This window comes from Corylus avellana, chromosome ca2 (assembly GCF_901000735.1).
Source record: "Corylus avellana chromosome ca2, CavTom2PMs-1.0".
In the NCBI taxonomy this organism is placed as follows: Eukaryota; Viridiplantae; Streptophyta; class Magnoliopsida; order Fagales; family Betulaceae; genus Corylus; species Corylus avellana.
In genome coordinates this window covers 25,985,068-26,012,546 of record NC_081542.1, presented here as the reverse complement: position 1 = coordinate 26,012,546, position 27,479 = coordinate 25,985,068, and the positions used below count along the sequence as shown (strand labels likewise).

The following is a 27,479-nucleotide window of genomic DNA, read 5'->3' as shown; positions in this document are numbered from 1 at the left end:
GCATCACATGTAACACCTAAGTACTGCGTGGGATCTCAATCAGTAAAACATAATAGCAACGATTATTTATAATAAAGTTAAATTTCTTATCATTTAACTAACGTTAATTATAAACTGATCATCAGTTTTTCCTGACACATCAAATTTTGGGATCCCCAACTTGCTTCCAATGGCTCTAATATATTTAACCAACTAGTGGGATTTGCCGTTGCTTTAGCTTGAAGAAAGTGGCCGGGGCATTATGGTCACACGAAGTTAATTGGAAGTTGGCGTGCGTTGGAAGGAGCGACAATCCAGTTGAAAAGGAAGCCATTTCAGGTGAAGAAGAGGGGAAACCCAAGTCTTTTATAAAACCTGCCAAGAGGTAAGACCAGAAGCCAACATTGCCAAGGCAAGCTAAAACCCACAAACCCTCCAAACGTACTTCAAACAAGAAAAGAAAGGAATTCATAGAAGCATATATACATAAAACTCTCTCTATATATCTTCCTTCTTTCTTGCTCAGCTTTAAATTCTTCCATCTCTCTCTCTTTCCTTCTCAATGGCAAATCTTCATAGCAGAATCACCATGATCCATATGTTTCTTATGTTTTCTCTCTACTTCTCAGGTATATATATACCCTTTTTGTTTTTGTTTTTTGCTTCTTTTTTTGCTGTTACGTTTAATACTATGAGTTTCCCATGAATCCATTTTCATTTTACTTTTTTTCTTTTCTTTTTCTCTGATCATTAGCTATGAATTGCATTTATTGTTCTCATTGCTTGTGTTTCTGCAGATTTTGGCTTTTTAGGAGTAACATCACTTGGAATCAATTATGGTCAAGTGGCCAATAATTTGCCACCACCCGAGAAGGTCCTCAATCTGCTAAGCGCTCTTAAACTCACAAAAGCAAGAATTTACGACACCAATCCTCAAGTTTTGAGCGCATTCGCCAACTCCAACGTCGAGCTCGTAGTCACAATCGAGAACGCAATGCTAGGTCAGTTAATGGACCCGCAACAAGCCCTTCAATGGGTGACCACCAATATCAAGCCGTATTTTCCTGCCACTAAAATTACCGGGATAGCGGTAGGAAATGAAATCTTCACCGGCGGTGATAATACCCTAATGACGTATCTTGTTCCAGCCATGGTCAGCATTCATGGTGCTCTAGTCCAATTAGGCCTAGACTCTCACATTCAAGTCTCAACGCCTAATTCTCTAGCGGTTCTTGAACAGTCGTTTCCGCCTTCGGCCGGGACTTTCAATAGCGAGGTCTATAGTACCATGTCACAAGTATTACAATTCTTGTCAAACACCAAAGCACCCTTTTGGATCAACTGCTATCCATATTTTGCTTATAATGATGATCCAAATAGAATTCCTTTGGACTATGTGCTTTTTAATCCCAATTCAGGAATGGTAGACCCTTACACCAAGCTTCACTATGACAACATGCTGTACGCTCAAGTAGATGCAGTCATTTTTGCTATTGCTAGAATGGGTTTTCAGGAAATAGAGGTTCGGGTTTCAGAGACCGGTTGGCCGTCAAAAGGAGACACTGGTGAGGTTGGTGCAACCATAGAGAATGCCGCGGCTTACAATAGGAATTTGTTCAGAAGGCAATTGCTAAACGAAGGGACACCTTTGAGGCCTAAGATGAGGCTTGAAGTTTATCTGTTCGCTTTGTTCAATGAAAATTTGAAGCCTGGACCAACTTCAGAAAGGAATTATGGTCTCTATCATCCAGATGGAACCATGTCTTACAATGTAGGGCTCACTACCAGATCAAGTACTTCATCAACTTCGTCCACTTCATCAACTTCAACAGCTTCCATTTATCTTAGTTCCTCTGCTACAAAGGTAAAGCCATAGGTTCATTTTCTTCTTAATCAATATTTCATTGGCTTTAAAAAGAAAAAAGAAAAAAGAATATATTAGAAGCAAGAATCTGTAATAGGAGACAACAGGAAAAAGTGTATATCAATGCAAGGAGCATCTGTATATATATATATATATAAAAGTTAAAGGTTTTTTTTTTTTTTTTTTTTGTTCCTTTCTGTATTTACATATTTAATAAAATTTAAGCCTATATGGGCTTGATTTGTTATTTGGATGAATACTCATGATCTAATACTTTTTCCTTTTATCCTTTTTCTTTTTCCTCTATCTCTTTAAATGGGATTTACTGTGAAACAGGCAGCAAACATGGAATGTCAAAGCATGGTGTACTGGATGTTTGTGTATTTGGTGATCATCTTCCAAGTTTTTATGAGAAGACCATATTAAGGAAATTTGGGTGTTCATTTAAATATCCACTTTTTGGTAAGAAAACAACGTTAAAGACATTCAAGTATATGACCTTAAAGACCTCATCCTTTAAGGTTTCCAACAAATTAACTGCCAAGAAGCTTCCCAATTTCAAACATGCACGACCGCCGTAAAGCAATCATTCCTTTGTTGTTAATTAGCGGTAGCTTAATCTAGATTTATTGTTCAACGTATTTAGTTGTTATTTTTTTTTTTATGACATGTAAGTATGTAGAAAATGATGATGTTTCTCCGTCTGTTTAAAAGAGAACCGTTTGCTGTAAGAGAAAATAGTGTAGTGAGAATAACTTCTTCGATTATACTATTGGTTGGAAGGAAAGCTCTCTACTTTGGGACGTGGAATCCATCACTGTTATCATGTACATTAATAATTTAATATATATATGAAGATTTCTTGAGTTTGCTTCTTAATTACTTTTGTCGTCACTAATAATTTCCCGCTACAACTCATGCGCGAAAAAAAACCCTTGCCGGCAAGGACGGAATTATGAATTTTTATCGACTGGGGCCAAAGTATATGAGTGAGAAATATATTAAAATAGAAGGCTAAAAAATGAATGATAAATTTATTAATATTAAATATTAAATCAACATATAAAAAATAAAATTAGTATCCATTAAGCAAACCCTACCCTTAGCTCTATGAAAAAACGCATTCTCCTCATATGCATATTAATTGCACTTTAGAAAACAATATGAATTTTGTGGAAAGACGTAGGGCATTTTAATTCGTGGGTTTGGAGCATTATTGACATATGGATTTTTTTTTGTTTGAGAGGCACAAAGTATTCTTAAAAATTTTGGACTGTTTTTTATAGGTTTAGGCCAAACATAAAATATGGACTGACTACTTTCTTTTGGGTCAGGGCCAAGTTAAAAGATTTTGTTTCAAATGCAAATTTTAAAAGTAAAATTAATTAATATTTTTTTTAAAAAAGAAAATTTGTAAAACTGATGTTGGCCATGGCCCATCCCGGCCGACATGTGCATATGTCCGTCTCTGCGGTTGCCGGCTGGCTATTAACCTATATATATATATATATATATATATGGCCATCCCGGCCGTTATGTGCATATGTCCGTCTGTGCGGTTGCCGGCCGGTTGTTATATGTCCGTCTGTGCGGTTGCCGGCCGGTTGTTAACCTATATATATATATATATATATATATCACTGACGACTCTTTTGTTGTTTTTATATTTGTAGGTTAATTGGTTACCTCTTGTACGTCTCTTTGCGTAGAAAATGAATATAATATATAAAGTTGATGAGAAATATATATATATACAATAATACATAGAGGAGAAAGAGAAAATGTAGAGGGTGAAACCGGTTAGGCTTTGTTTGGTTCCTTTAATTATCCTCAAGCGGAAAATGGGGCGGCCCAGCTTTATTCCCCAACCGTCAGCAGTGGCCATGGCCAATCTTTTTGCAAAGGAGCTTTTTTGAGCTTTTTTCCTGTAATAAGCTCAGCATTGGTAGAGGTCGATGAGGATTGGTCGACCTGTTTGACATCAGCCAACGTGGTGCACATGCAGCCCATCAATCATGGGACCCAACTCAGAAAAGAAGACACTTTTTTCTAAGAATTATGGAGAATATTAATTAGAGTAGATTATCCTTTCCTTTTTGAACATTCTACTTCAATACAAATAATTAAATATAGGGAAAAGCCCTCAAACTTCCATCTAATTATTGACAACGTCTCTTAAAATTTTTAATTGTGATAATGTCCTCCTAAATTACTAAAAAATGTCAATATTTTCCTAATAACGAAACTATCCTTAATAAATTAAAAAATAAAAAACACTAAAAATTCTAGAAAAAACATAAAACTAAAAATAAAAAAATTAAAAAATCCATAGGGCGACAAATTTAAAATTTAAAATTTTTTTGTTTTGTTTTATAACTTTTTTAAATAAAAATTTTCGTTTTCTAAAACAAAATTAAAAAAAAAAAAATGTCTTTTTTTTTTTAAAAAAAAAAATTCAGTTTAAAAAAAAAAATTTAAAAATTTCATTTAAATAATTAAAATTAAAAAAAAAATCGTTCTTTTAAATTTATTTATTTATTTAATTTATAGGGATATTTTTTTTTCTTATTGAGAAATATATAGAGGCATTTTTATTTTTTTGCTAGCCTAATTGGAGGGACATTGACAATGTTTTGGTAGTTTGAAGGGGATATTGTCACAATTAAAGGTTTGGGAGGACACATTATCAATTGGATGGTAGTTTAAGGGTGGCATATAGACTTTACCCTTAAAACTATATGTTTTTATAATAATTTAAATGGTTTTTGTTGATCGACCTTTCGCCTTGCTTGTGGCTCTGGCTTAATTCAGAATCTATGCCCAAATTTTATCATTTTTTATGGTGGCTCAAAGTAGGACATCAATGGATAATTTTTTATACGATTCACGAATCTGACATTAATTCAATACAAATTTAGCATGCATGTTAGGATTGAGAAGTCTCACTCATTTAATTAAATGGTACGGATTATAGTTAACTTATATACTCTTATACGTATCTATGTCTCGACACACGACATTTAAGATTGTCAATTTTTTAAGCAACCCGCAAAGCCAATACAAAATTAGTAGGTTATAGTTGAGATGTTTGACCTATTTAATTAAATGAGTCGGGTTATGGTTGACCTATATAATCTTATACCCATGCTTCAACACAATCCGAATACAACACGTAAACACAAATTATCAACCCTAACTCAAAGCGAAAAGGAATGAATTTAAATTTTCAGAGTCTCAACTTAAATCCTATATATTTTTCTTTATTCTCATACTATATAAAATATTTCAGGAATCAGGCTTTCCTATTTGTTGAAACCTAAACAAATAATTAGTAGACAAAGCCATATGCATATGCTTTGTGACTAAACATGACTAGATAAAACAAGAAAGTGTCATTGTCCAATATTATTGCCAGTGTTTTGGATTCATTAATATTGTTGGGACATTGGAACATGAGTTTGTGTCTTCTTGAGCTTGATATCTCATATATCAAGATTGGTGTTTTGTCCTTCATATGCAGCTATGATTTGAGTTCAGAGGGATAAGATTGGTGTAATTATATCTCGATCCAAATTAGGATCCTCTTCAGTTTATTTGAACGGAAAAATATCCAGTTAATTATATTATAAGAGCATTTTTAAACTGTTAAAAAAAAAAAAAAAAAAAAAAACCTCTCAAATAACTGAAAAGTATCCTGTTCCACCTCACCCTGGCCTGCAACTGGTTTTAATCCATTCTTCGAGATGCTAAATGGTGTGCCCCATCATCTTATGATATATGCCCCTCATTTATTATTAAAATATAGGGCCACCCTAATCACATAACGGGCAAAATATGTGGAGGAAAAGAGATGGAAAAAGATATTACCAAAGCTGCCAAGATCGTTTTTATTTTTTATTTTTTATTTTTTTTATTTATTTATTTTTTTTTAACAAAAGCTGCCAGGATCTTAAGTTATTCATTTTTTCCACCCTTTTTGGATTAGAAAAGTGCATGGCTAATTTTTTTTTTTTTTTTTCTTATACTATAATGGCGGACAGATTACTAGGAAAACTTGGAAAATCAAATTGTAATTTTTATTTGGTAACACAAGAATGAGAAATATAAGGTGATAGCGAAAACAAAGCAAAAATATATATAACAAGCATTTATCATATCTCAATGTAGTTAATGATCGATGGATCACAGCATTGGTTCAATAACACCATTGAAAATTGTTACGTAGGTAGATTTTAGGTTTTGAGAGAACTTAGACCTTAAATTTTAAGAAAATATAGACATTTTAGATTTTAAAAAGACTTAAAACCCTTTTTCAAAACACAAGGTTTGTAATTAATTCTGTTTACTTATTTATTGATTGAACATCCTTAAATAAAGATACAATGAAAATATAAAGATTCCTAACCTCCTATATATACACATGAAACGATGTCCTTTTTGTGTTTAAAATTTTAAATATATATAAAAATGTATAAAAATCTAGAAATGATGTTGTATATAGTATGATAGTATCGTATTACTATATAAACGACATCATTTTGTTTTTTTTTTTTGTTTTTTTTTTTTATTTTAAAAAGCAATTAGCAGTTATTAGAATTATTAACCCGGAGGTTAATAAATTTTACTAACCGCCTAGGCGATCACGGTTAGTAGTTGTTAACTAAAACTGCTAACTGTAACATCTTTTGGCCCTATCAAATAATTCACCAGATTAATAATGTAAATGCTTGCAAGTAGTGATTACTTTGTTATAAAATTCTACTCTCCTAGCAAAAAGCAAATTACTTGATTGGCAGGTGGGAAACTCCCAGTTATATCTTGAGAAAGATCGAGAACTCCATTCGCAAGTTTTTATGATATTAATTTGGTGGTCAGCATTTGACATGACAGTGGGTACCATAAGTTACCAAGCCAATAACAAAAAAGTCGAGGAAAAGAACATTGATCATACTGCTTCTAGATCACTAATGATTAACAAATGATTTCCTAGGTGCACCGAATTTCTTTCTGGATAAGAATATATTTTAAAAAAGAAAAATCTCAGTAACAACAAAGAAATCCCAAGACAACCCTAAAAAATAAGACAAGTAAGCAAAACTTAAAAAATTAACATTAAAAAAAAAAAAAAATCCCAAAACCTAATAAGAGAGAGAGATTCAATTCGTGCGAAAGAATCATACATGGACAGACACCCTAGGTGGCACTGACTTGACAGATCGAGAGAATATAATCAATATATGGTACTCTTTTTGGAACATTATCGTCCTTGGTTGTATTATTGGGATAAATGATAGGGTGACACGTTAGCATAATTGAAAGTGAATTAGGGGATGAACCGTTGATGATGAGTCGATCATGACAAGAAATTTTGTGCTTCATATTGATTGATTGATTAAGTAGTTGAACAATTTCTATATACATACATGTTGGAGCTTCTCTTGTCACCACTCACGATCGATGTAACTTTTCTGAAGAGCATGTCTTCCTTTAAGACTACATATACATGATCACCATATATGCTTTAGGATTTCAACCAAACAGCAGTAATTAAAAGAATGTTGTATATTCTTGAGAATTCTTCCTGTGTATTTCTTATGCACTTGGTAATAGTGGGTGGTTAACCACTAACCGCTTTTGAAGACGGTTAAATTAATACATGGAACGACATTTTTGTGTGTTTAAATATATATAAATATATAAAAATGATATCGTATGTAGCAGAGTATTATCATATTACCAAAAAAACGACGTCGTTTTGTGTTTAAATATATATAAAAATATAAAAATTAATGATGTCGTATGTAGTAGGGTATTATTATATTACCAAAAAAAGACATCTTTTTTGTTTTTTTTTTTTTTAATTTTTTAACTTTTAATTTTTTTTTTTTTTAAAAAAAAGCGGTTAGCGGTTATAACGGCCTTTTCACCCTAATAAATTGGGTTAGCAAATAACAATATACTGATATAGTGCAATGAAGAGTTATGTGTATATAATTTTTTACATACTCACTCCTTGTAAGTCAGATTTTAAGGACGAATTTTACCAAAAGTTTGCAATATTTGGTATCATAGCCAATTATTACGTCGAGTATGAGATCGAAGGAGTTGTACTTTTGTGATCGAGTTAAAAAGAAAGTGACATATAAGTTGGATTAAAATGTTTTGGTATTATGTATGGGTATAGTGTTAAGTCATTGGATCGATATTATTGATAGATGAGTGACATCGTCAAAAGAGAAAAGGGTATCATCAGGTTAGTGTTGATAGAGTGATATATGGATCGTTGTGGACATCGATTACAGAGCTCAGTAGTATGTTACGATCCTAAGTGTCTTATATAACTTAAGACTTAAGTACAATTTTAGCTATATGTAAATAAGCTTTTGGACATACAACTTTTCCTTGCAAGTCGATTATTAAGGATGACTCAAAGGTTGTGATCCAAAGGTTGGAAAATGGAAAAATACTCTCACTAACTTGCTAGTATAATATTCCTTCCCAAATTAACGGAAGTTGCATCTCTTATCTTTCTTTACGGGTAACCTTTTCTACTCGATCGGATACCCCTTCACTAGCTTGCCAAGAAATTAACAAAAAGGAAAAGAAGAAAAAACCTAATGAAAAAAATGTACTCAAGCTATCGCAGGCATATATCTCTGTTGCAGTCAAGCAACTTTCGTTGTCACGAAATGGCATGATGGAAATTGAATATGGCTTTTGTGGCTTCTGTAGAGCTAGAATCCATTCTTTCTTTTGGTTTCTAATTAAAAAGGGTCAAAGGCAACGGCCATTGCATGTGGAAGTTAATCTCTTGAGAATTGTGATTTTAATAACGCTATAATGATCATAGGTTGATTAGAATTCCCACCATGTCTAGATAGGAATCATGATGATTTAATTAGCCTTTTCTTTTCTTCTTCTAATGGTACCTTTGATGATTAGCATAATTTGAGGAAGATGCTTTTATAAAGTGAGGTGTGGAAGTTTTTCTTCGGTTATATTGTAAGCGCGCTTTATTAATTAGACGGTCTGGACCCAAGTGATCATTGATTACGCAATTTGAGTGGCCAAATGAATGCCAAAAAATATATTGAACCATCACATAATTTGGGAAATAGAATAATATTAGGGATACCACTACAAGTGATGCACTTAACAAGGAAGCTTCAATAGATAGGGATCTAAGAATTTAGCTTTAGAAACACTTAGAAACTTTAGAATTAGGAAAAACGTTCGGATGACGTCCGGACGATGCCACGTTATTACAAGAGGACAAATCGAAAAGCATTAAGACAATGCCATGAAGGAGGTAACGAAATTTTAAGAACATTGATTTAACGATTCGGAAACCGGCTGACCCATCACAACTTATAAATACGGAGAAAATTCTTTAAAAGGGCTAGAAACCCTAAAAGCTCTACCCTAGCTCGACATGCAGCAGCCCTATAGAGAGAGAGATAGAGAGAGAGAGAGAGAGAGGAGACTTGCTTGGATTTGGAGTCTAAAGAGCCAAAAAGTTCCAAGCTTAGGGTAAGAAAAGCTAAACCTAATTGCTTTTTTCGTGTTTTATTTATATATTAGAGCTTTATTTTTTGTGTGTGCGCACGTACGCTTTAGACCACACGGGAAATGGTTAGCTTTTGATAAGAGAGTTTAAACTTCAGAGGTTAGCTAGTTTGCATTTTGAAACCTAAATAAGTGCATGCATGTGCAATATTTGACTTATAAGACACTTTGGGTCATTTATTAAGAGGGGCATTGTGATGAGTAGAGTAAAGCTAGAATCTTTGGAATTAGTGTTAAAGTTAAGATCTTTTGAGGTCTAAATGGTGTTAAGATGAGTCAAGAAAGTACCTTTGGGGCATTAGACCACCTAGGGGCCTATCAAGAGTGAAGAAATGGAAACTTGTCAAGTGAAAAACTCCAAATTTGCATTCTATGTTGAAATTGTCTGGATGGTTTCACCAGTCGTTTAGAAAGCTGAAAAATTTCCTCGGCCCATGGGGGTGGCGCGTGGCCACCACCGGCCACCTCTAGGGGTGGCTCGTTGGCCCCCCCAAATAATTTTAAAGTTTTCAATGTATGGGTGAGAAAAAGTGTGTGATTGTCTAGCTTATAAGAGACAATTTCGAGCGCCAAATTTTTAAAAATTAGTTAGTGTCGTTTGAACAATTTTACTGTTCAAACGACACATTTCTGTTTGTGAATAGTGTCATTTGAATAGTAAAAAAACAAATTTTAGTGACTTTTTCCCAAATGACACTATCTCAAACATCATTATTATTATTATTATTATTTGGTGTAGTGGTAGATTAGGGTATTAACAAAATGTTTTATGGCTCAAACCTTTCGATCATAACTCGTTAATTTTTGTGTTGGGTTAGCTGATCGTGTTTAAAATTGTCAGCCCTAAATGTCGTGTATCATGTTTGAATCGTGTTGAGACATGAGTATAAAACTACTATATAGGTTAATCATAATTCAACGCATTGAATTAAACGGGTTAGAACCCTCAACTCTAACCCGCTAATTTCGTGTCGAATTTGTAAATTGAATAAAAAAATTTTCAGCCCCAAATAATGTTTTACATATGACTTTTATCCTCTAAAAATAATGTAACTTTTAAAATTATTATTAATTTTAATTCAATAATAATTTTAAAACTCACGCACCGCCTTAAGAAATAAAACCCTATTACTCTTTCTTTATCAGCCAATAGCCTTTGTCCACGATATCGAGCACACACTGTACTCGAGTCTTTCTCACCGACTTATCTCTGTATATATATATATCCCAAATTCAAAATGTCTCGCACGGCAATGGCGCTTTCCTCTGCATTCCGCGAACGGCTCGAGCACATGGAACTTACCAGAAACCAACGTCTCTCTCTCCTCCAGGTCTCCAATACAAACACTAATCTCTCTCTCCTCTGTTTGGGTGTTAAGAAAATCGAGGAAAAGAAAATAATTCCAACACATTGTATAATCTCATCCTCTCCTTTTTATTTTCGTTTAGTTTAACAACCAAACAGAGAGCGAAATCTCTATAATCTCTACAGAAAACCCTAATTTTTGAACCTGTGTTCACTGGGGATGAAAAATGCTTGCAGGCAGAGAAAGAATGGCAGGCGAACAAGTCTCAGGTGTTGGCGTCGAAGCACGCGAACATCAGGTCCATGGAGCAACGGTGCTTGGTGCTCGAACAAAAGATCGCATCGCAGAGCTTCAAGATCTCGGCCCTGAAGTCCAAAATCGAGACCCTCGATGCCAAATACTGCACCGTTTCGCAACATTGGAGGTAATAATTTAGGTAAAATCTTCTTGTGGTCTAGCTCTTTGTGAATTGCAATGCCGGTAAAAACAAATAGGGTTGCAATGTTGAGGGTTTTGAAAAGTGAGGTGGAGGAGCTTGGGCAGTTGGAGAAGGAGAGGGATAGGTTTTACGAATTGAAGAGCTGTGAGATGAAGGAATTTAGAGAAAATGTGGAGAAGTTCGTTGTGGAATGTCGAATGCGTGTTGAGGAATTGAGGAACCGCATAAAAGAGGTAAACAATTAGGGCTATTACAAATTTACAATCCAATCGAATTGAATATTATCCTCTGGATGTATTGTGAAATGCAGTGTGTTATCAGTTTGCTATATTTCATCACATTCACATGGATCTGTCATCTGTGTTTGTTATAAGTTTCTGCATGAGAGTATTCAAATATTGTGAAAAGTTGATGAGAAGAAAGTATCAGTATTAAGCAATCTTAATATAAGTTCCATTTTTGTACTCATTTATTTATATTTCTTTTTCTAGGAATTTTGTTTTTAGATTGAGAAGTCCCGCTCTCTGCTATATGTGATCGCTGAACATCTTTTGCTTCAGAAAATTTCTTGCTTACACAATTCCTACAGAAACTTGCAATATCAATCTGATTAAGGATAATGTGACTGTAGATTACAAAAATCTAGTGACATAGAATGACACCTCAACAAACAGCTCCTATTGACCACTTTGAGATAAATATGGATGCATCAAATGTGTTAATTGAAATTAACAAGTGGTGTTTTATTTCTAGCTAGTAGGCTGTCACTATAAATTTGGCAAATAACAATCAAGTATGAAGTATCAACCTTTTTTACCAACAAGTTTTAGCTTTATAAGTTCCACTTCCTTAGTATGTGCTTTATATATATATATCAATCGTGTGCTTGAAACATTCTAACATAGTGCCATCATAAGCTGCCCCCTGTACCCCCCTCACCCTCCGCCACTGATGGGAATGCTATACAATAGCTAGCTCTTAAGATGACTTGATGTATAGATTAACCAGTTGTGTCCTTTGAAGGCGATTCACCAATGGTTTTTAGGATTTAGTTGAAGCTAGACTCCTTTCCTCCCTAGTGATCTCTTTCTATTACAACCTTATGATCTCTTATTGTAACATGAAATTTCTAAGTTGACTTCTGAGGTCGCATACTTGAAAATGCTCACATGTACGCATTGTTATTTAAGTTAAAATTAACTTGTTAGTTGTAGCCAAGGAGTTAACATATTGGGTCTGAACAAGTTTTGACCACTACATGTTATTAGAAGGGATGCTGTTAAACCAAACTTGTCCATTAAGTTTTTGAGAAGTCTAGCACACTTGCAAAATGGAGGTCTTGAACATGTTCTTGATGTTGGACAAAATCGGAGTGTAGGGCACTATGATAGAAGTCTGCTAGAAGTTGGCTCGAGCCTAGTCAAGACAGAATGCTCCACTAGAAGTCCGTTCAAGTAGATCCATTTGATACAGAATAATTTGAATGATTTTCTAATTTTGGCAACGAATCAATTCCTTCCCTTTTGAGTTGTTTCTTGATTTGGTTCACTTTTTGATATTTAGACTTCCTTAATTTCCATGATTTTCCATCTTTACGCGTTTTGGTTCATTTTAGGTTAGTGCTACACTTAGTTTCTTACCTTTCTAAGCTCGTAGGATTGTTATAAGAGGATCATGATTGTACGGAAAAGTTTTGAGCTCGATAACAATTCAGTTTTCTTCATTATCATCGTGTGTGTTGATTTGTGAATTGAAAACTCTAAGATGATTTGTGCCAGAGAAAATCAGGAGTTATATTTGATTAATATGGATATTGGAATGATGAACTAGAATTTTGTTTCGATTGTCCCATGATGACAACGATAAAACTGTATAAAATATTGCTTTCTTTTCCATGATAGTCTTGAAAAATATCATGGATCTCCGTTATACAAGTTATTGCTGGGTTATTTGATTAAACTAAAATCACATCCTTAACAAATCAGTTTGATCTTTCTTGCAGCACCAGACAAGCCTTATGAAATTCCAAGGTGGCAATGAATATTTCTATAATTCTGAGATAGAAGTAGCTGAAAAGAGTAAGTCTGAACTTATGGCCGTGAAAGAGAATTTGGATAGGAACTTGGCTTCTAATTACCAACTAAGAGCACAGCTGCAAAAGCAGCTTCAGAATATATCATACTGATTGCACAAAATCAAGAGAAGACTCAAACAGCTTGTTTTTTTCATCCCAGGCTGAAAGCTTTGTTGTACGGCTCAGAGGAACGCCAAAACGTTTGCCTTGAAAATATAACTGATGGTATCATGAACTTTTGATGCTTCAGGTGGGTATTCATCACTTGTCATCTTCTATAATTAGCTTCTCTTCAAATGTGCTAAGAAGAATGTGCCATATAATCAATTACATATCTAGATCATGGATCAGAATCTCCTACAATTTTTTAAAAATTGTAGATTCTCAAATTACGTGATTTATGCTGTTTTTAAGTATCTAAACGCTTAAAAAATGCTACATATTAAAAATGTGGCATATTATCGAAGTAACAAAAATTTTGTTTTTTTCTCAAAAGGGTTCATCTCTACACTCTTGAGAACGTAGTGAGCAAGAACCAAAAACAATTTTTGGGTCAAATCTTTTTTACAACATAGAAAGCAAGAACGTGATGAAAATATACTCAATTCTCAACTAAAATATATCACATTTTTAATAGGTGACATTTTTCAAGCGTTTTGATGCCCAAAAACAACCAAAATTGCGTAATTTGAGAATCTATTATTTTTTTAAAATTGTAGAGAATCATAATCTATCTTGCTGTTGGGCTGCTGTGGTAGTGTTCATCAGTTCTTTTTTTTTTTTTGGTGTGTATGACAATAATTGATCCAAGGGCTGACAGCACCGACACATCAACCTAAATGGAGGTAGGATGAAGGTGTAGCATATGTCCTATGTAGCATTGCTCCTTATTAATCAATCAAGTTGAACATGAAATGACAGTTTAGAAAAAGCCTTGCCCAAACGCAAGATTTTTATATGTACTATGTAGCATTGCTCTTTATTAATCAATCAAGTTGAACATGGAATGACAGTTTAGAAAAAGCCTTGCCCAAACTCAAGACTTTGTTTTTTTTTTTTTAATTTTTTTTACATGTTTGCACAAGAGAGAGGAAGGGAATTCGAACTAGTGACCTCCGCTTTATTAGGTGTGGCCCTAACCAATTGAGCTACCTCTTAGAGACATAAACTCAAGATTTAATTAATAAAGAGTAACTTTACTTTTTATCTCTATTTACTTCGGCTAATGTAACATATTTTAAGTGATTTTTTTGAATGTGACAAATATGTATGAAAAATAACATTATTCTTTATTAAAATTATGGGGAAACTTCAGAAAGCCCATCTGAACTTCCAGCCATTTTGAAAAAACCCTCCTGAATTTTCAAAACTCTCACTTACGCCCCCTGAACTTTGATTTTCTCTCACTTTGGACCCTTTTAACATTAAACTACGTCGTTTGGGACGTTTTATACCCGTTTTACCCTCAACCAAAACTACGTCGTTTTGGACTCCAAAACTACACCGTTTTGGACTTCAAAACTATATCACCACCCAACCCAAAACGACATCATTTTGAGCATAATATTAAAAAAAAAAAAAAAAAAAAGGAAAAGCAAAATAAAAAAAATAAAAGGAAATCAGGGGTGGCCGAGGCCAAAATGGGGTGGCCGGACCACCCCATTTTTGGCCAAGGGGGTGATGTCGTTTTGGGCTGGGTAGGTGTTGTAGTTTTATGACACAAAACGACGTAGTTTTGGGGAAGGGTAAAATGGGTATAAAAAGTCAAATTGTTTGACTTTAACGTTAAAAGAGTCCAAAGTGAGAGAAAACCAAAGTTTAAGGGGCCTAAGTGAGAATTTTGAAAATTCAGAGGGAATTTATCAAAATGGCTGGAAGTTCAGGGGGACTTTCTGAAGTTTCCCTAAAATTATTGAAATATATTTTTCTCTTCACCATCCACCTTTGAGTCCCAAGATTTCCCAGGCCCAATCAAGAACGCCACGTAAATACATTTCACTTGCCCGATGAGTCCCTCTGTTCCTATGGCTGTTGGCATGGGCCATAACCTACTAGTAACCCTCTAGAACCTTCTTTTTTTCTCAAAATGCCCAAGCCCATGTCAATATAATTATCTAAACCCGCTTTTGCCCCTTCAAATGCACACTAGGTTCTAGCATTTTCCATTTCCACAGACGATCCTTATAAAACAAGCCTACTTTCACAGCGACGCAAGACTAGAAGCGCAAGCAAAGTATAGCAATGGCGGACGAACTGGCTCTAGACTTGGAGGAGCTTCGTCACCTGCAAAGCATCGCCAAGAGGCCTCGCATCGTCTCCCTCATCTCCTCCGAGATTAGCAACCTCGAGAAGGTTCTCCTTTCTTTCCTTTCCTTTTCTCTCTGTTTTTTTTTTTTTTTGAAAAAAAAATCTTATCTAAACTGTATTTCTTTCTCGTCGAAACTAATGGTTATGTCATTGTGAAATTGTATTGCTTATATGTGAAGAATTACCTATTTTGATTAGGATTTACCACAAATTTTTAGTAAAATCATGAATTTCGTGTTACTGTTGCGACTCGGGGAGTATACATATTGTGTATATCTTCCAGTTACCTCTTAAGACGTCGTTTGATTTCTTCTTGTTTCCTTTCCTTTTCTCTTTGTTTTTGTAAATCTCATTTTATCTTTGTTTCTTTCCTCATAGAACCTAATGTTTATGTCATTGTGAAATTGTACATGAATTTAAGTATTTTGGTTTAGCGGTTTCGTACTTTTTGAAAAATAGCGATTTCAAAATGTAGCCGATGATTATGAATCTAGTTAATCTTTTGGTAAAATCGTGATTTAGCATTTAAAATTTCGTTTGGCCTTTTAAAATCATGCGTTTTTAAAATGCACCTCTGTCTACAGTTTGAAAACTTGGTTTTGTTTGCCATTACTTTTTCTAACGCACTCTCAATCAAGACATTTTTTGGTGAGTTTTGTTTAAAAACACATTTTAATAGCGGGGATTTACCAAAAATACTTTGCCTGTGAAATTTGAAAAGGTTGTGTTTGATGAATTTCTAGAAACTACTGGGAGTCTGCGAGTAAACACATTGTCTGTATCATTCATTTAGAAAGAAAATGCTTTGTTAGAAAAGTGCATTTATTTTGATCACTCATTGGATTCCATGGCTTTTTGTTACATTGAATTCGTTGAAGATAAGAAAGTAGTTATTCCTAAGACGTTTTTGAGTTTACATGAAGCAGTTAAGCTTACAGGGATTTCATGACGCAATGATTTGATTTGGAGACGCTATTATTATTATGCCACGCCTAACAAACAGCACCAGTGCATTTACTCGATGTCACTACTCTTAGGAAAATATGGATAATCAATTGAATGAAAGCAATAAATTATGTACGTTTCTCACTAAGCCTTGGTGACATTACTAGGTTTGTATGATTTATGTCGTTGCTTTGGTTTGAGCAAGAAACCCCTTTTTTCGTGATATTAATTATTATTTTGTTCACATTCAGTTTCTGAAGCATAAAACTAATCGATAGGTACTTCCTATTGAAAGTAGACCCTTTTAAAGCATACGTTTGGTACGATTTATTAAACTATTGGATAACTTGGAGTTGTTTCTTTGGAAGTTGTCTCAACTGTCCCCAAATTGATCTGCTTATACTGTTACCAATGTCGTCTACCTACAACCTTGCTTGCACCTTAACCACTAAAAAGTGGTCAAAATAGTAGAACATTATTTTGTTGATTTCTGCCATTTAGCCAATTCTTATGATGATTCAATCATATGATAATAAAGGAGTCTAGCAGCTTCTTGCTCTTGCAGTACTTTTTAAAATCACTTTAGTTATCAAAACCCTTGAAGACCTACTTTAAGATTGGTTTCCCTTTTAGAGTGCCTTCTTAAATAATTGGTGTCATCAGTATTTAAGATGTTGACATGCTAATAAACAGTTCTTAAAACCTTTATGTTGTGATAAATGATGTGCCAATCGCAAGTGTAAATGATATATTTTTTTTGCATATGCTGGATTTATTCTTGCCAGTAAAGTGGACATCTTCTAAGGAAGTGATTTGCAAAGATTGATTACAATCTTTTATTTTGAGCTCAGATACCCACCGTGCTGAAAGGCACCAAATGGTTTGCAAGCTATTTGACTTTCCCAGTCAAACGAGATAATATATGTGGTTTATGTTTTCCTTTGTGAGCACTGACTTGCTATTGGTTCTCCCTGTCCAGTTGTCAAAAGAGGCTGTCGCTGCAGCTTCCTCGCAAATTCCAACTCCCATTTCAGCTGCTCCTACGGTGCCCTCAACCCCAGCATTGAAATATACTACTCTTGCATCATTCAGCTGGGATCAGGACGATGACAAAGTCAAGGTAAGAATGAATTTGAATGCTGAAATTTTTTTAGCAAAAAGCTATTAACTAAGGGTAAACATGGGTGATGTCCTTGGACAGATATTAGGCTCTCATTGCTGAAAAAAAGTTAGCAAAAAGCTATTTACTAAGGGTAAACATGGGTGATGTCCTCGGCCAGATATTAGGTTCTCACTTTCTCAAGCAAAACAAAATCAAATTTGGAGTTGGTCCTTGAAAGGCATCGAAGCAAAGAACAATATGCAAATATATATATATATATTGTTTGTGATTTGTTTTTTCAATTTTTCTATTGGTTTCTTGACAACAAAACATTCTTGGTTCTTGCCAGTATTTAGGGTCTTCTGTATAATCACTAGTTGCTCTAATCATGATTCTGCCACCTGCAGATATATATATCCCTAGAGGGAGTTGAGCAGGAGAAAATTGAAACCGAATTTAAGCCAGTTTCGTTTGATGTGAAATTCCATGATGTCCAAGGGAAGAACTACCGATCTGCCATTGCTAAATTGAACAAGGAGATTGTTCCAGATAAGTGCAAGGTGGTTGTTAAGCCTACAAGGTGCATTATTACATTATTCAAAGCTTCAAAGGGGAACTGGTTAGATTTGCAGTTTAAAGAGGACAAGGTATATTGCACACTGTGAGAGGTACAGTAGTTGGATTATACATTTTGCCATTGTAACATAATCAACTAATTGCATTTTTGTCTTACAGCTGAAGCCAAATATGGATAAAGAACGGGATCCCATGGCTGGAATCATGGATCTAATGAAGGTGAGCTTCTCGCTGCTTAGTAATTAGCAACATATGTGGTTGTTGGAGTAATGCTACACTGACATGACGTATTTTAAATCGCCTAACTTTTATTCATGTGCTCGAAAATTTCCACACATGCACCAAGAGTTTCTGCTATTGAGTTTTAATTTTGCCTATTTGATGTTGATGTATAAATTGCAGAACATGTACGAGGAAGGGGACGAGGAAATGAAACGGACAATTGCAAAAGCATGGACAGATGCAAGGTCTGGCAAGGCAGCTGACCCTCTAAAGGGATTTCGTTGAACCAGTGGAGAGAGAAAGAGAGATAATCTTATGACTGGGTGGTTCTTTCACTAGATGGTGGTTTTTGTGGGGTTTTTCACAATGCATTTGTTATCGTATTTATTTCTTTCATGACGAGTATCTTGGGGCTATCATGTTGTGCTCGCTTTGTAGGAAGCATGACTCTGGATAGCTTTCTGTCGTCTAAATTGACTAGAGGTGTGTGTATTGGAAGTGTTTCTTTATAATATGAAACAACTAAATTATCAGCATTAGATATTAGTTATTGTAGGTTAACAAGGCCTAGCTGGCTTTGCCACTTGGGAGCCACCATTTTGCCGACCAAGCTTCAACACGGTGGGGTTGAACTGAAGGCTGTAGACAAAGAGGTTGCTGTCAAGGTTGAGCTCCCCAGTGAACCTGTGACCGAGGGTCTCAACTTGGCAACCACTTTTTTTCAGAGTTTGTTCTTCTAAACTTTGGGTCTCTCCCTCTCTCTCTCTCTCTCTCAACTTGGCAACTACTTTTTTTTTTTTTTTAAATAATTGATTCAAAGGTTGGTTGAAATTGTCACAACACTGTTGTAGGATAAAATTATAGCACTACACTTTTCATTTTCTTCTTATATTTCATGTTTGAGTCATGAGAACTCACAAAACAAAACAAAAAAGTTGAGTCATGAAGAATTTCAAACACTTAATATATTCAACGATGTCTTAAGGTGTAATCGGGCAAAACATAAGGTGAAAGATGGAGGTGCTTTGTCTTCTCGGGCGCATTACTACTAGCTTAATACCTCTTCAGTGATATACCAGTTATGGATAAGCCTGCAATGGCAGAGTTGCAAGAGAAGAGACATTTTCTAGTATTCAAAATGACGTTATTGCTTCAGAAGCTAAGGTTAGATGATCATTACTATATTCTAAGAGTAGTTGCTTCTTGCTTACCGGTGACTCCAGCTTGTCCAAAGCTAAGGCTTACAGAAGCGTAAACTCTTGTGCCCAGAATCTCTAATTTTCTTCTCTTTTCTAAGGAAGCATTCTCATTAACTACAGAGAAATGATAAAATTCATTTTTCATTTCATTTTTCACTCATTTTTGTATTGTGAATGGGTGATCAATTTATTGTTGAATATTTAGAATCCACATGTGAGTGAGTAATTGTAGAAGTCTTTATGCTCATCTTAAAATGAGATGGTTTTTAAAAGTTATTATTTGATCAAAACTCAATAATGATCAATCATGAGTCCGATAGTAATTTTAAGAACTATATTATTCTTGGAATGACACAAGAGTGACTTTTAACATTACTTTATATGAGTTCACAAATCCAATAGTGAATTCAATTTGCAAAAGAAATGGTTGAAAAAAAATTATATGTAACATGTCTCTTAACTATATTTAGGAGAAGTCTAATGTAGATGAATCAAGACCCTCTAGAACTTTTGGATTTCTTCAAAACTAAACAATTATTTTCATATATCTTGATATTTCATAATATTAGTATTTATCATCTCTAACAGCTAGAATAGGATCCTCTATATACTTGAAAATGCGGTCAAGATTTTATTTTGTACATAGTATCATGGGGCAATGCATGTCCATTTTCCTTGAAACGAAGAGAATTCTAATCTATAAATATTTATATGAGACAGTCTCAACCGGTAGATCTAAAGATGATGGTTGGACTTTGAAGAAACGTAATACTTAAAAAATTTCGTATGATGTGCCACATGACACTTATATAAACTGAGTGAGTTTAAAATCACTATAATTTTTAAAATCATCATTAAATTTAGAATGAAAAACTATTAAATTTTGGATCCATAATGATTTTATAAGCCTGTATGTATTTATAAGCCTGTATGTAGAAGTAGAAGTATGAGAATGGGAGCGTGCATTTATCTAGAAGTTATAATACAGCAACCACTTAAAAAATCTACTCACTAGAATACTCTAAGAATGGTAAAAGTATCCTAATTCCTAAATTGATGCAGAACATGAGACATTTGAGAAGGTTTCCTCAAATAACTTTGGTTTCATGAATCTGTCATTTTATTGTCAAATGAGCGTATTAGCTCTGTTTAGGGCTAAGTAAATGAAAAAAAGAAAGTATCGTGAAACAGCTTTAAGCGTAAACAAAACAGGCCATGGAGGAGGAGAAGAAGATGAAAAAGTAGACCATTATTTTCTAAATCCTGCTCACGACATGACATAAAATTATCGTGTAAGCAACATCAAAGAATCGAGCTATTTGCAAAGTTAAAAGCTTCAAACGGCTGGGTTCTGGTCTCTATAAACACACTGCTTCAAATATCCTGGTGGTCAAAGAAATGGCAACAATCTGGGGCAATGAAACTTTTCCACAATTGAAAGTCCGTGGGTGCCTTCATTGGAGAATTTGACTACCATAATCTTCATTAAACTTATCGTAACGGTGAGCATGGAGATGAGCCGATGGCCTGGTGTTCTTCAAAGCTGTCTCTATGTCCTCCTGTTTGATTGGCCCAACCGTAGGCAACTCTGCAATTTAGAAAACCCTTCAGTGTCAAGATGACATTCAAAAATGAGCTAGACGTGCTGACTTTGCAGGAAGAAAAGAAGTATAAAACGTCCGATGTGTAAACCTCCCGTCCAGTTTTTACGACAGCGAATGGCTTTCAAACTTGTAACTATTTGGACCGTATAACTTGAAGAGGAGATGATATTTATTATAGTAAAGACTAAAATAATTATGTATGAAAAGATTGATGGTGCTCAACTTTGCATGAAGTGGCATACTTTTACCATTGCATCAAAAAATAGCCTCTCATCAACGATTAAGAGCATTAAGGAAGAAAAAAGACCCAAAAAAAAAAAATGAAAGAAAAAATTAAAAACAAGAGCACGGGGGTCAGGATGGAGAGGAGGCAACTGCCAATGAGGTAATAAACCACAGCATCAGTTTTAACCAGTTTCTTCTTGGAAGCATCTAAAAGGTTAATGCAATGTATGATTTGTATATGTTTTATTTTCTATATTTTCTTTTGGAAAGCTTAAAAATAAAACCATAAGCTATTTATGGTACTCATACTTGGTTCCTTATATCAGGCATTTTTATAAATTCAAAACTACTTATCAAAAAGTAATTTCAAAACTGTAAGAAATATTGGAAGTCACATACCATCCTCAGGCACCACTTCCTTGCTCTCTTCAAGGATTGCCATTACGCGTCTAAGGGGCTGCATGGCAGCCTCTTTGCACAGTAACCGAATATCTGAACCTGAGAAGCCTTCCGTCCTTTCCACCAACAAATCATAAACAAGCTTCTCCTCATCGGGCTGTGATGGCATGAGTTCCTCAAACATGCCTCTTCTCGCTTCTGGCTCCGGAAGAGGCACTAGGATCTTAATTATCATGGTCAAAGAAGAACAATTTTACCAATAAAACAATTTACTTTTCTCAGAGAGAAAAAGAAAAAAGAAAAAAAAACAAATAACACTGAACTTTAGTTGCTAGATCTGCCATTTACCGTCAACAATACTACCATCAGACTGAAATACCCATATATAGTTCTTTCTTATAGGTAAATACAATTGTGACCTCACCCTTCATCCCTTGTTTTGTGGACGAGATATCATTTGGTCCAAGGACCATTGCCTAACAAGAGTCAGATAAGAGAGATGCTGTAGAACAACCCTAGCACATTTTATACTGTAATTTTTTTTTTAGTATTACATTTTATAAGTGACCAAAAATACAAAAATTGAGGGCCAGTGATTTAAATATCTTGTTTTCTCAATTTAAATCGTATATATATATATTTTTTCTTTTACTTGATAGTAATAGTAACTGTCAACTTATATAAAACAGCAGTCAATTAATTCCTTAGTCAAACCAGATCCAGAAACCAGCATTTTGTTAGTTAGAAGAAAGCTTATGTATTTAGTAGTCCAACCCTCTGCTAACAGGTGCCACATACATTTAGAATGACACCAAGCATAAAATAATATGGAGACAGTTAAGGCTCTTCTACAATAAATTAGTTCGTCATAACAGCCAGAATTGCAGAAATAGTAACTAGGAAACTCTTACCTTTCAACCTAATCCTTTTTTACTATTGCATAAAATTGGACTTACTACTCAAAAGGATACTCGCTTCTCAAGACGCCGAAGCATAGCTGCATCCAGTTCCCAGGGGAGATTTGTTGCCGCCAAAACAAAAACAAGTTCATCTGTCCGCGTTAAACCATCCATCTGCAATCTAACCAGGTGATCAATTTTTGAGAAAGTAGAGTTGAAATTGTGTAAGATTTCGTTTCCTTGTACTAATGCATTAATGGTAAATTTTTACTGAGAACTTAACAATATGGTCTATTTGAAGGGCTGAAGAAATTTCACAAACTGGAGCTGACAATCTGAACAACCTCAAAAAAATGAGACTAAAGTTGGGTTGCTAGTGCTTAAAGAAACTGTCTCTTATGTTTATGAGCCACATATGTTTGTACGTATATGTATATGTATCCACAGTCACATAAAACAGTCAACCTGTAAGAAACAAACATCACCTGTATGAGAAGCTCAGTTTTCAAACGCCTACTTGCTTCATGCTCGCTACGTCCTTCACCACGTTGACTAATAATAGCATCAATTTCATCAAGAAATATAGTTGCTGGTGCATGGTGCCTAGCAAGCTCAAATAACACCTTAATTAGCTTCTCTGAGTCACCTGTAATGTCAATAAACAAAATTGCAAATCACTCGCTATGTGAATCAAGTAGTTAAAATATAAAAAGCACATCAAATACTGTTGTGTCTTTATTTCATTCTCCTGAAATTAGTAAAGGAGTTATAAAGATAATAACATCAACAATGGGATAAATTGACAAGGCAAGAGCTCCACATCTTTATGATGGGGTTCCACCACTTTAATATGAAATAAGGTGGGCAAATCTAGAACTATTTTTTGAATTGAGGACACCTTATGTGAAAGTCGTATGAAAGGAAAAGGAAAAGAATATAGAAACCCAATTGCTATAAGCTTAACAATATGCTATTACACAAAGAAAGGACTTCCCAAAAGTCCAAATAAAATATACATAATCGTAAGTGCAAATGCGCCACAGTAGTAGCTGTCTAGGCACCTATGGAAATTTATGTGATGTGCTAGTATTGGATGACTGCTCGCACCTATAGATATCACTACTATAATAGACCTAGTTTGGAATCCTTCTAATAGTACCTATAAGTTCAAAGCCAGCAACCTATGGATCTTGCCAAGTCAAATAACATCATTGAATGCCACCATCATTCTGTCCCAGTAAATACCTTAGAGCCTATTACAACTTCCACCACATTGTGTTACAAGCTTGATCTGATAAGTGAAACCCATCTATGGGGGGCCTGATAGTTTTAAGACACATTATTCATTTTATATGTGAGCGAGATTTGAATAATTTTAACTCTTTGATGCGCACTCATGCATATACACATATATGCCTGATAATGTGAATCATAAGGGGTTTACAGTGAAATGTATTCCAAAAAAGATCAAACAGTACCAATCTCATAAATGGTAAATGTATTGGTCATGGCAAAATTACAGAAGAAACTATTATAGATGGTATGCACCCCAAAGGGCCAAGATGAGCAACCCAATTATTTCATTAAGAAACATCAAAACCATAGATAGAAGAAAGGAAAAGCTGATAAGTTCCTTCCTCACACTGCATCACTTAGCAGTGGATATAAAAACAAGCAACACATAACTATTCATGACCTTAGATTTCCTCAATTTAGAATCTCATAAAACCCTCCCCTCCATCTTGAAAACTGATCATAGCTTACCACGCCATCTTGCCTACTCTACATCAATATCCATAAATGATCTATACCACCATGACTTATGATTAGGATTTAGGATCCTGATCAACTCATGTATGACCTTGGTACCTTCTCCAGCAGTCCTTTCCAAAACCCAATCATATCATGCCATGTCACCTATCACCCATAAGTCCTTTATATCTCCACATAGCTAAAGAAAAAACCACAAAGTTGAACTCTCAAGTCACTGATAAGATTTGTCTGCGAAGAAAGGGCCGAGTGCATGGTAAAACAAGATGATCCAAGTCCTAGCATGTACTTTTTTTTTTCTTTTTTTCCTAATGACAGGGAAGCCCTCAAGGCAGGGTCACTTTGTACTTACTAATCATAAACGGACCCCCACCCCCCCAAAAAAAATAAAATAAAAGGATCGGGTAAGACTCAGCTTTGCTGCAGGCGTGGCTTGAAGGAATTGTTTGCACTCAAGAACCTTAGACCTTATAGGAATGCCACCAAATTCCAAGGCCTTCACCACTTGAGCCAACCCCTTGGGGCTAATTTCCAACATGTACTTGAAGCAAAATTAATGCGAGATCCACAACCATATACGTTAAGTCAGTTAAAGAGTGCCCAGCCTTAATTCAAGTTAATAGTATCATAAGACACCAACTTGCTCCATGCCACACTGTGCCAATGTCCGCAGACATGGGCTCATAAAAAAGGGTTCTAACTGATTAAGAGCCCATCCTAGGCAGTAAGGCTTGTTACAGGTAACAAGTCTTGATCGCATGGTTGTTACATAGCAACCTTTGAAAACTTGTGAAGCATTTGTAATGGCAAAGGATTTGTAAAGAAAAGTATATCAGAGACAATTTTTTTTTTTTTTTTTTGGATAAGTAAGTCAGTTTTATTAAAAGCGTAGTCACCCCATATCAAAGACAATTTCATTGCACTACTTAAATATCTAGTATTATAAAAGAACCAAAAAATAAGATTCTAGCATATAAGTGTGCACCACTATAATTTTCCATTTTCTCAAATAGGTTCACATAAAATAGAAGAATTCATTACAATTCTTGTTGACACGGGTGTGTCCAGCAAGAGTCCATTAACAATCTCCCAAACTTCAGCCCAAATAAGTCCACAAGCCCAACAGAATGTCAAGGCCCAAATTGAAGAAATCCTGATGCAGTCTAGAGGGTTCTAGTGAGTTCAAAAACATCATAGCCGTCCAGTACTTCATCATTTCGAACGCATGCCTAGGTCTAACTTCAAGTTCAGAATCTTATCTTTCCAACTAAAAACGTTTCAGATCATTTGGAGTTGGGAGCCAAAAGTTATGACTGTTTCAAGTGGAGTGGTCAGCCTTCTCGGGAATACGCATTAAGTAGGCTGTTTTGTCCCCTTGTCTGCTGCCCACGAATTAAAGATTGTTCTATGCCTTTATTACTTGTTTTATTTCTTTAGAGACTTATCCTATGCTTAGAGGGCTGTTCTAAGCTTATATAATACTTGTCTGTGCAAGTGTAGGAATCAGACTATTGTGTTAATTTAAAAACCAGCCTTTGGCTTTTGAGAGGAGAGTTCTCCTTGTATCTCTGTATCTCTTTGGTGTGAGCCTTAGAGTGGTGAGTTTTCTAGTTCTGTATCCCTTATTATAAGCCTTTGGGTGGTGATATTCTATATCCCTTGGGTGTTATCTTTTGGGTGGTGAACTTCTATCTATCATTTGAGTGTGAATCTGTGTACTTGTTTTCCATCCTTTTTTCTGTCCGGTATCAAATTGGTATCAGAGCAAAGGTTGCTCAAGTCTTGATTTCCATGGCTGCTCGTGGTCGTCGTGCTCAGGCTAACCAACCCCTAGCAGCTCCAGAAAGAGACCCGCGAGATATTGAGATGGACAACTTGAGAAGACAAGTCCAGCAGCTCCAAGAACGTTTACAACATTTTGAAGCCTCTGAACATGATGCCTCTCATCATGACTCGGAGAATGAAGTTTCCAGCGACGATGGAGAGGGTGTTAATCCTTTTCACCAAGCTCGTAGTCACACCTCAAGTGACAGCACTCCACCTCATCCTCGAAACCTAAGACTTCATGGTGTCCAACGCCGTTACGATGTCAAGGTGGATATTCCAGAATTTGAAGGAAGAATGCAGCCTGATGAATTCATTGACTGGCTTAATACCATTGAGCGAATCTTTGATTACAAAGATGTTCCAGAACACCACAAGGTGAAGCTTGTTGCCATCAAGTTGAGAAAGCATGCTTCTATTTGGTGGGAGCACCTTAAGAAACAACGGGAACGTGAAAGGAAAAGCCGCATTGTGACGTGGGCTAAGATGAAGAAGGCTCTCAAGAAGAAGTATTTGCCAGATCATTATCGACAAGATGCTTTTCTTAAGTTCCACAACTTTCGGCAGAACGAACTTTCTGTGGAGGAGTACACAGCGGAATTTGATCATTCTATGATGCGTTGTGATATTGTAGAACCGGAGGAGCAAATGGTAGCCCGTTACCTTGGAGGTTTACGTTCCGAAATCAGTAATGTTGTTCAGTTACAGCCTTATTGGACTTACAATGATGTTTGTAAGCTAGCACTCAAGGTGGAGAGACAATTGAAGGAAGGGCGCAGGAGTACCTATCGACCTTTCAATCAAGGAGGAATCACCAACCGGGGGAGTAGTTCTACTGCCAAGACCACTCCATATCCCAAGAATGCAGCTGCCAAACCAGCCAAGAGTGAAGCCAAACAACCAGCCAAGAGTGATGCTCATGCAGGTTCAAATCGCTCCAATAATTCTAACTCAAGTAGAAAATGCTTTAAATGTCATGGCTTTGGACATATTGCTTCTGATTGTCCAAATCGCAAGATAATCTCACTTGTTGAGGAAGACTTGGAAGATGATGGGGATGAACCAGTTGATGAAGAGTCTGAGGAAGACTTGACATATGCAGATCAAGGAGAGTCTCTTGTAATTCGCAGGATCTTGAAATCCACCTACGCAGAAGAAGATTGGCTTCGGAACAACAT

At 35.3% G+C, this 27,479-nt stretch overlaps 4 protein-coding genes across 5 annotated transcripts in view; 3 read left to right on the top strand and 1 right to left on the bottom strand.

The window, feature by feature from the left end:
- The first annotated feature begins 402 nt into the window (after window positions 1–402).
- LOC132172162 (glucan endo-1,3-beta-glucosidase 11) lies at window positions 403–2,652 on the top strand. Its single transcript, XM_059583612.1, has 3 exons — window positions 403–608; window positions 777–1,843; window positions 2,180–2,652. The coding sequence occupies exons 1-3, from the start codon at window positions 542–544 to the stop codon at window positions 2,267–2,269; spliced, it is 1,224 nt and encodes a 407-aa protein (XP_059439595.1). The 5' UTR covers window positions 403–541; the 3' UTR covers window positions 2,270–2,652.
- An 8,010-nt stretch (window positions 2,653–10,662) lies between these two features.
- Window positions 10,663–13,340, top strand: LOC132169452 (uncharacterized). Its single transcript, XM_059580485.1, has 4 exons — window positions 10,663–10,740; window positions 10,953–11,140; window positions 11,226–11,388; window positions 13,158–13,340. Exons 1-4 carry the CDS (start codon window positions 10,663–10,665, stop codon window positions 13,338–13,340), a joined length of 612 nt encoding a protein of 203 aa, XP_059436468.1.
- A 2,060-nt stretch (window positions 13,341–15,400) lies between these two features.
- Window positions 15,401–18,920, top strand: LOC132172977 (uncharacterized). Its single transcript, XM_059584544.1, has 5 exons — window positions 15,401–15,581; window positions 17,461–17,601; window positions 17,991–18,230; window positions 18,319–18,378; window positions 18,562–18,920. Exons 1-5 carry the CDS (start codon window positions 15,471–15,473, stop codon window positions 18,664–18,666), a joined length of 657 nt encoding a protein of 218 aa, XP_059440527.1. The 5' UTR covers window positions 15,401–15,470; the 3' UTR covers window positions 18,667–18,920.
- A 1,884-nt stretch (window positions 18,921–20,804) lies between these two features.
- The window catches only part of LOC132170612 (uncharacterized), a 17,454-nt gene continuing 10,779 nt past the window's right edge, over window positions 20,805–27,479 (bottom strand). For both annotated transcript variants that reach the window (XM_059581643.1, XM_059581644.1), the window contains exons 8-11: window positions 23,193–23,353; window positions 22,780–22,881; window positions 21,809–22,031; window positions 20,805–21,168 (exon numbers count right to left, since the gene is read on the bottom strand). In XM_059581643.1, coding sequence (XP_059437626.1) covers window positions 21,035–21,168; window positions 21,809–22,031; window positions 22,780–22,881; window positions 23,193–23,353 — 620 coding nt within the window. In that variant the 3' untranslated portion in view covers window positions 20,805–21,034. The remainder of the gene's footprint in view (window positions 21,169–21,808; window positions 22,032–22,779; window positions 22,882–23,192; window positions 23,354–27,479) is intronic.

What these genes read in the sequence shown, in the direction of transcription:
- LOC132172162 (XM_059583612.1), top strand. Translation starts at nt 542, where the DNA reads ATGGCAAATCTTCATAGCAGAATCACCATGATCCATATGTTTCTTATG. An exon ending in GTTTTCTCTCTACTTCTCAG is followed by an intron (nt 609 to 776) that starts GTATATATATAC and finishes GTGTTTCTGCAG; the next exon opens with ATTTTGGCTTTTTAGGAGTA. An exon ending in TTAGTTCCTCTGCTACAAAG is followed by an intron (nt 1,844 to 2,179) that starts GTAAAGCCATAG and finishes ACTGTGAAACAG; the next exon opens with GCAGCAAACATGGAATGTCA.
- LOC132169452 (XM_059580485.1), top strand. Translation starts at nt 10,663, where the DNA reads ATGGCGCTTTCCTCTGCATTCCGCGAACGGCTCGAGCACATGGAACTT. An exon ending in ACCGTTTCGCAACATTGGAG is followed by an intron (nt 11,141 to 11,225) that starts GTAATAATTTAG and finishes TGCAATGTTGAG; the next exon opens with GGTTTTGAAAAGTGAGGTGG. An exon ending in TGAGGAACCGCATAAAAGAG is followed by an intron (nt 11,389 to 13,157) that starts GTAAACAATTAG and finishes TCTTTCTTGCAG; the next exon opens with CACCAGACAAGCCTTATGAA.
- LOC132172977 (XM_059584544.1), top strand. Translation starts at nt 15,471, where the DNA reads ATGGCGGACGAACTGGCTCTAGACTTGGAGGAGCTTCGTCACCTGCAA. An exon ending in AGGACGATGACAAAGTCAAG is followed by an intron (nt 17,602 to 17,990) that starts GTAAGAATGAAT and finishes TGCCACCTGCAG; the next exon opens with ATATATATATCCCTAGAGGG. An exon ending in GAATCATGGATCTAATGAAG is followed by an intron (nt 18,379 to 18,561) that starts GTGAGCTTCTCG and finishes TATAAATTGCAG; the next exon opens with AACATGTACGAGGAAGGGGA.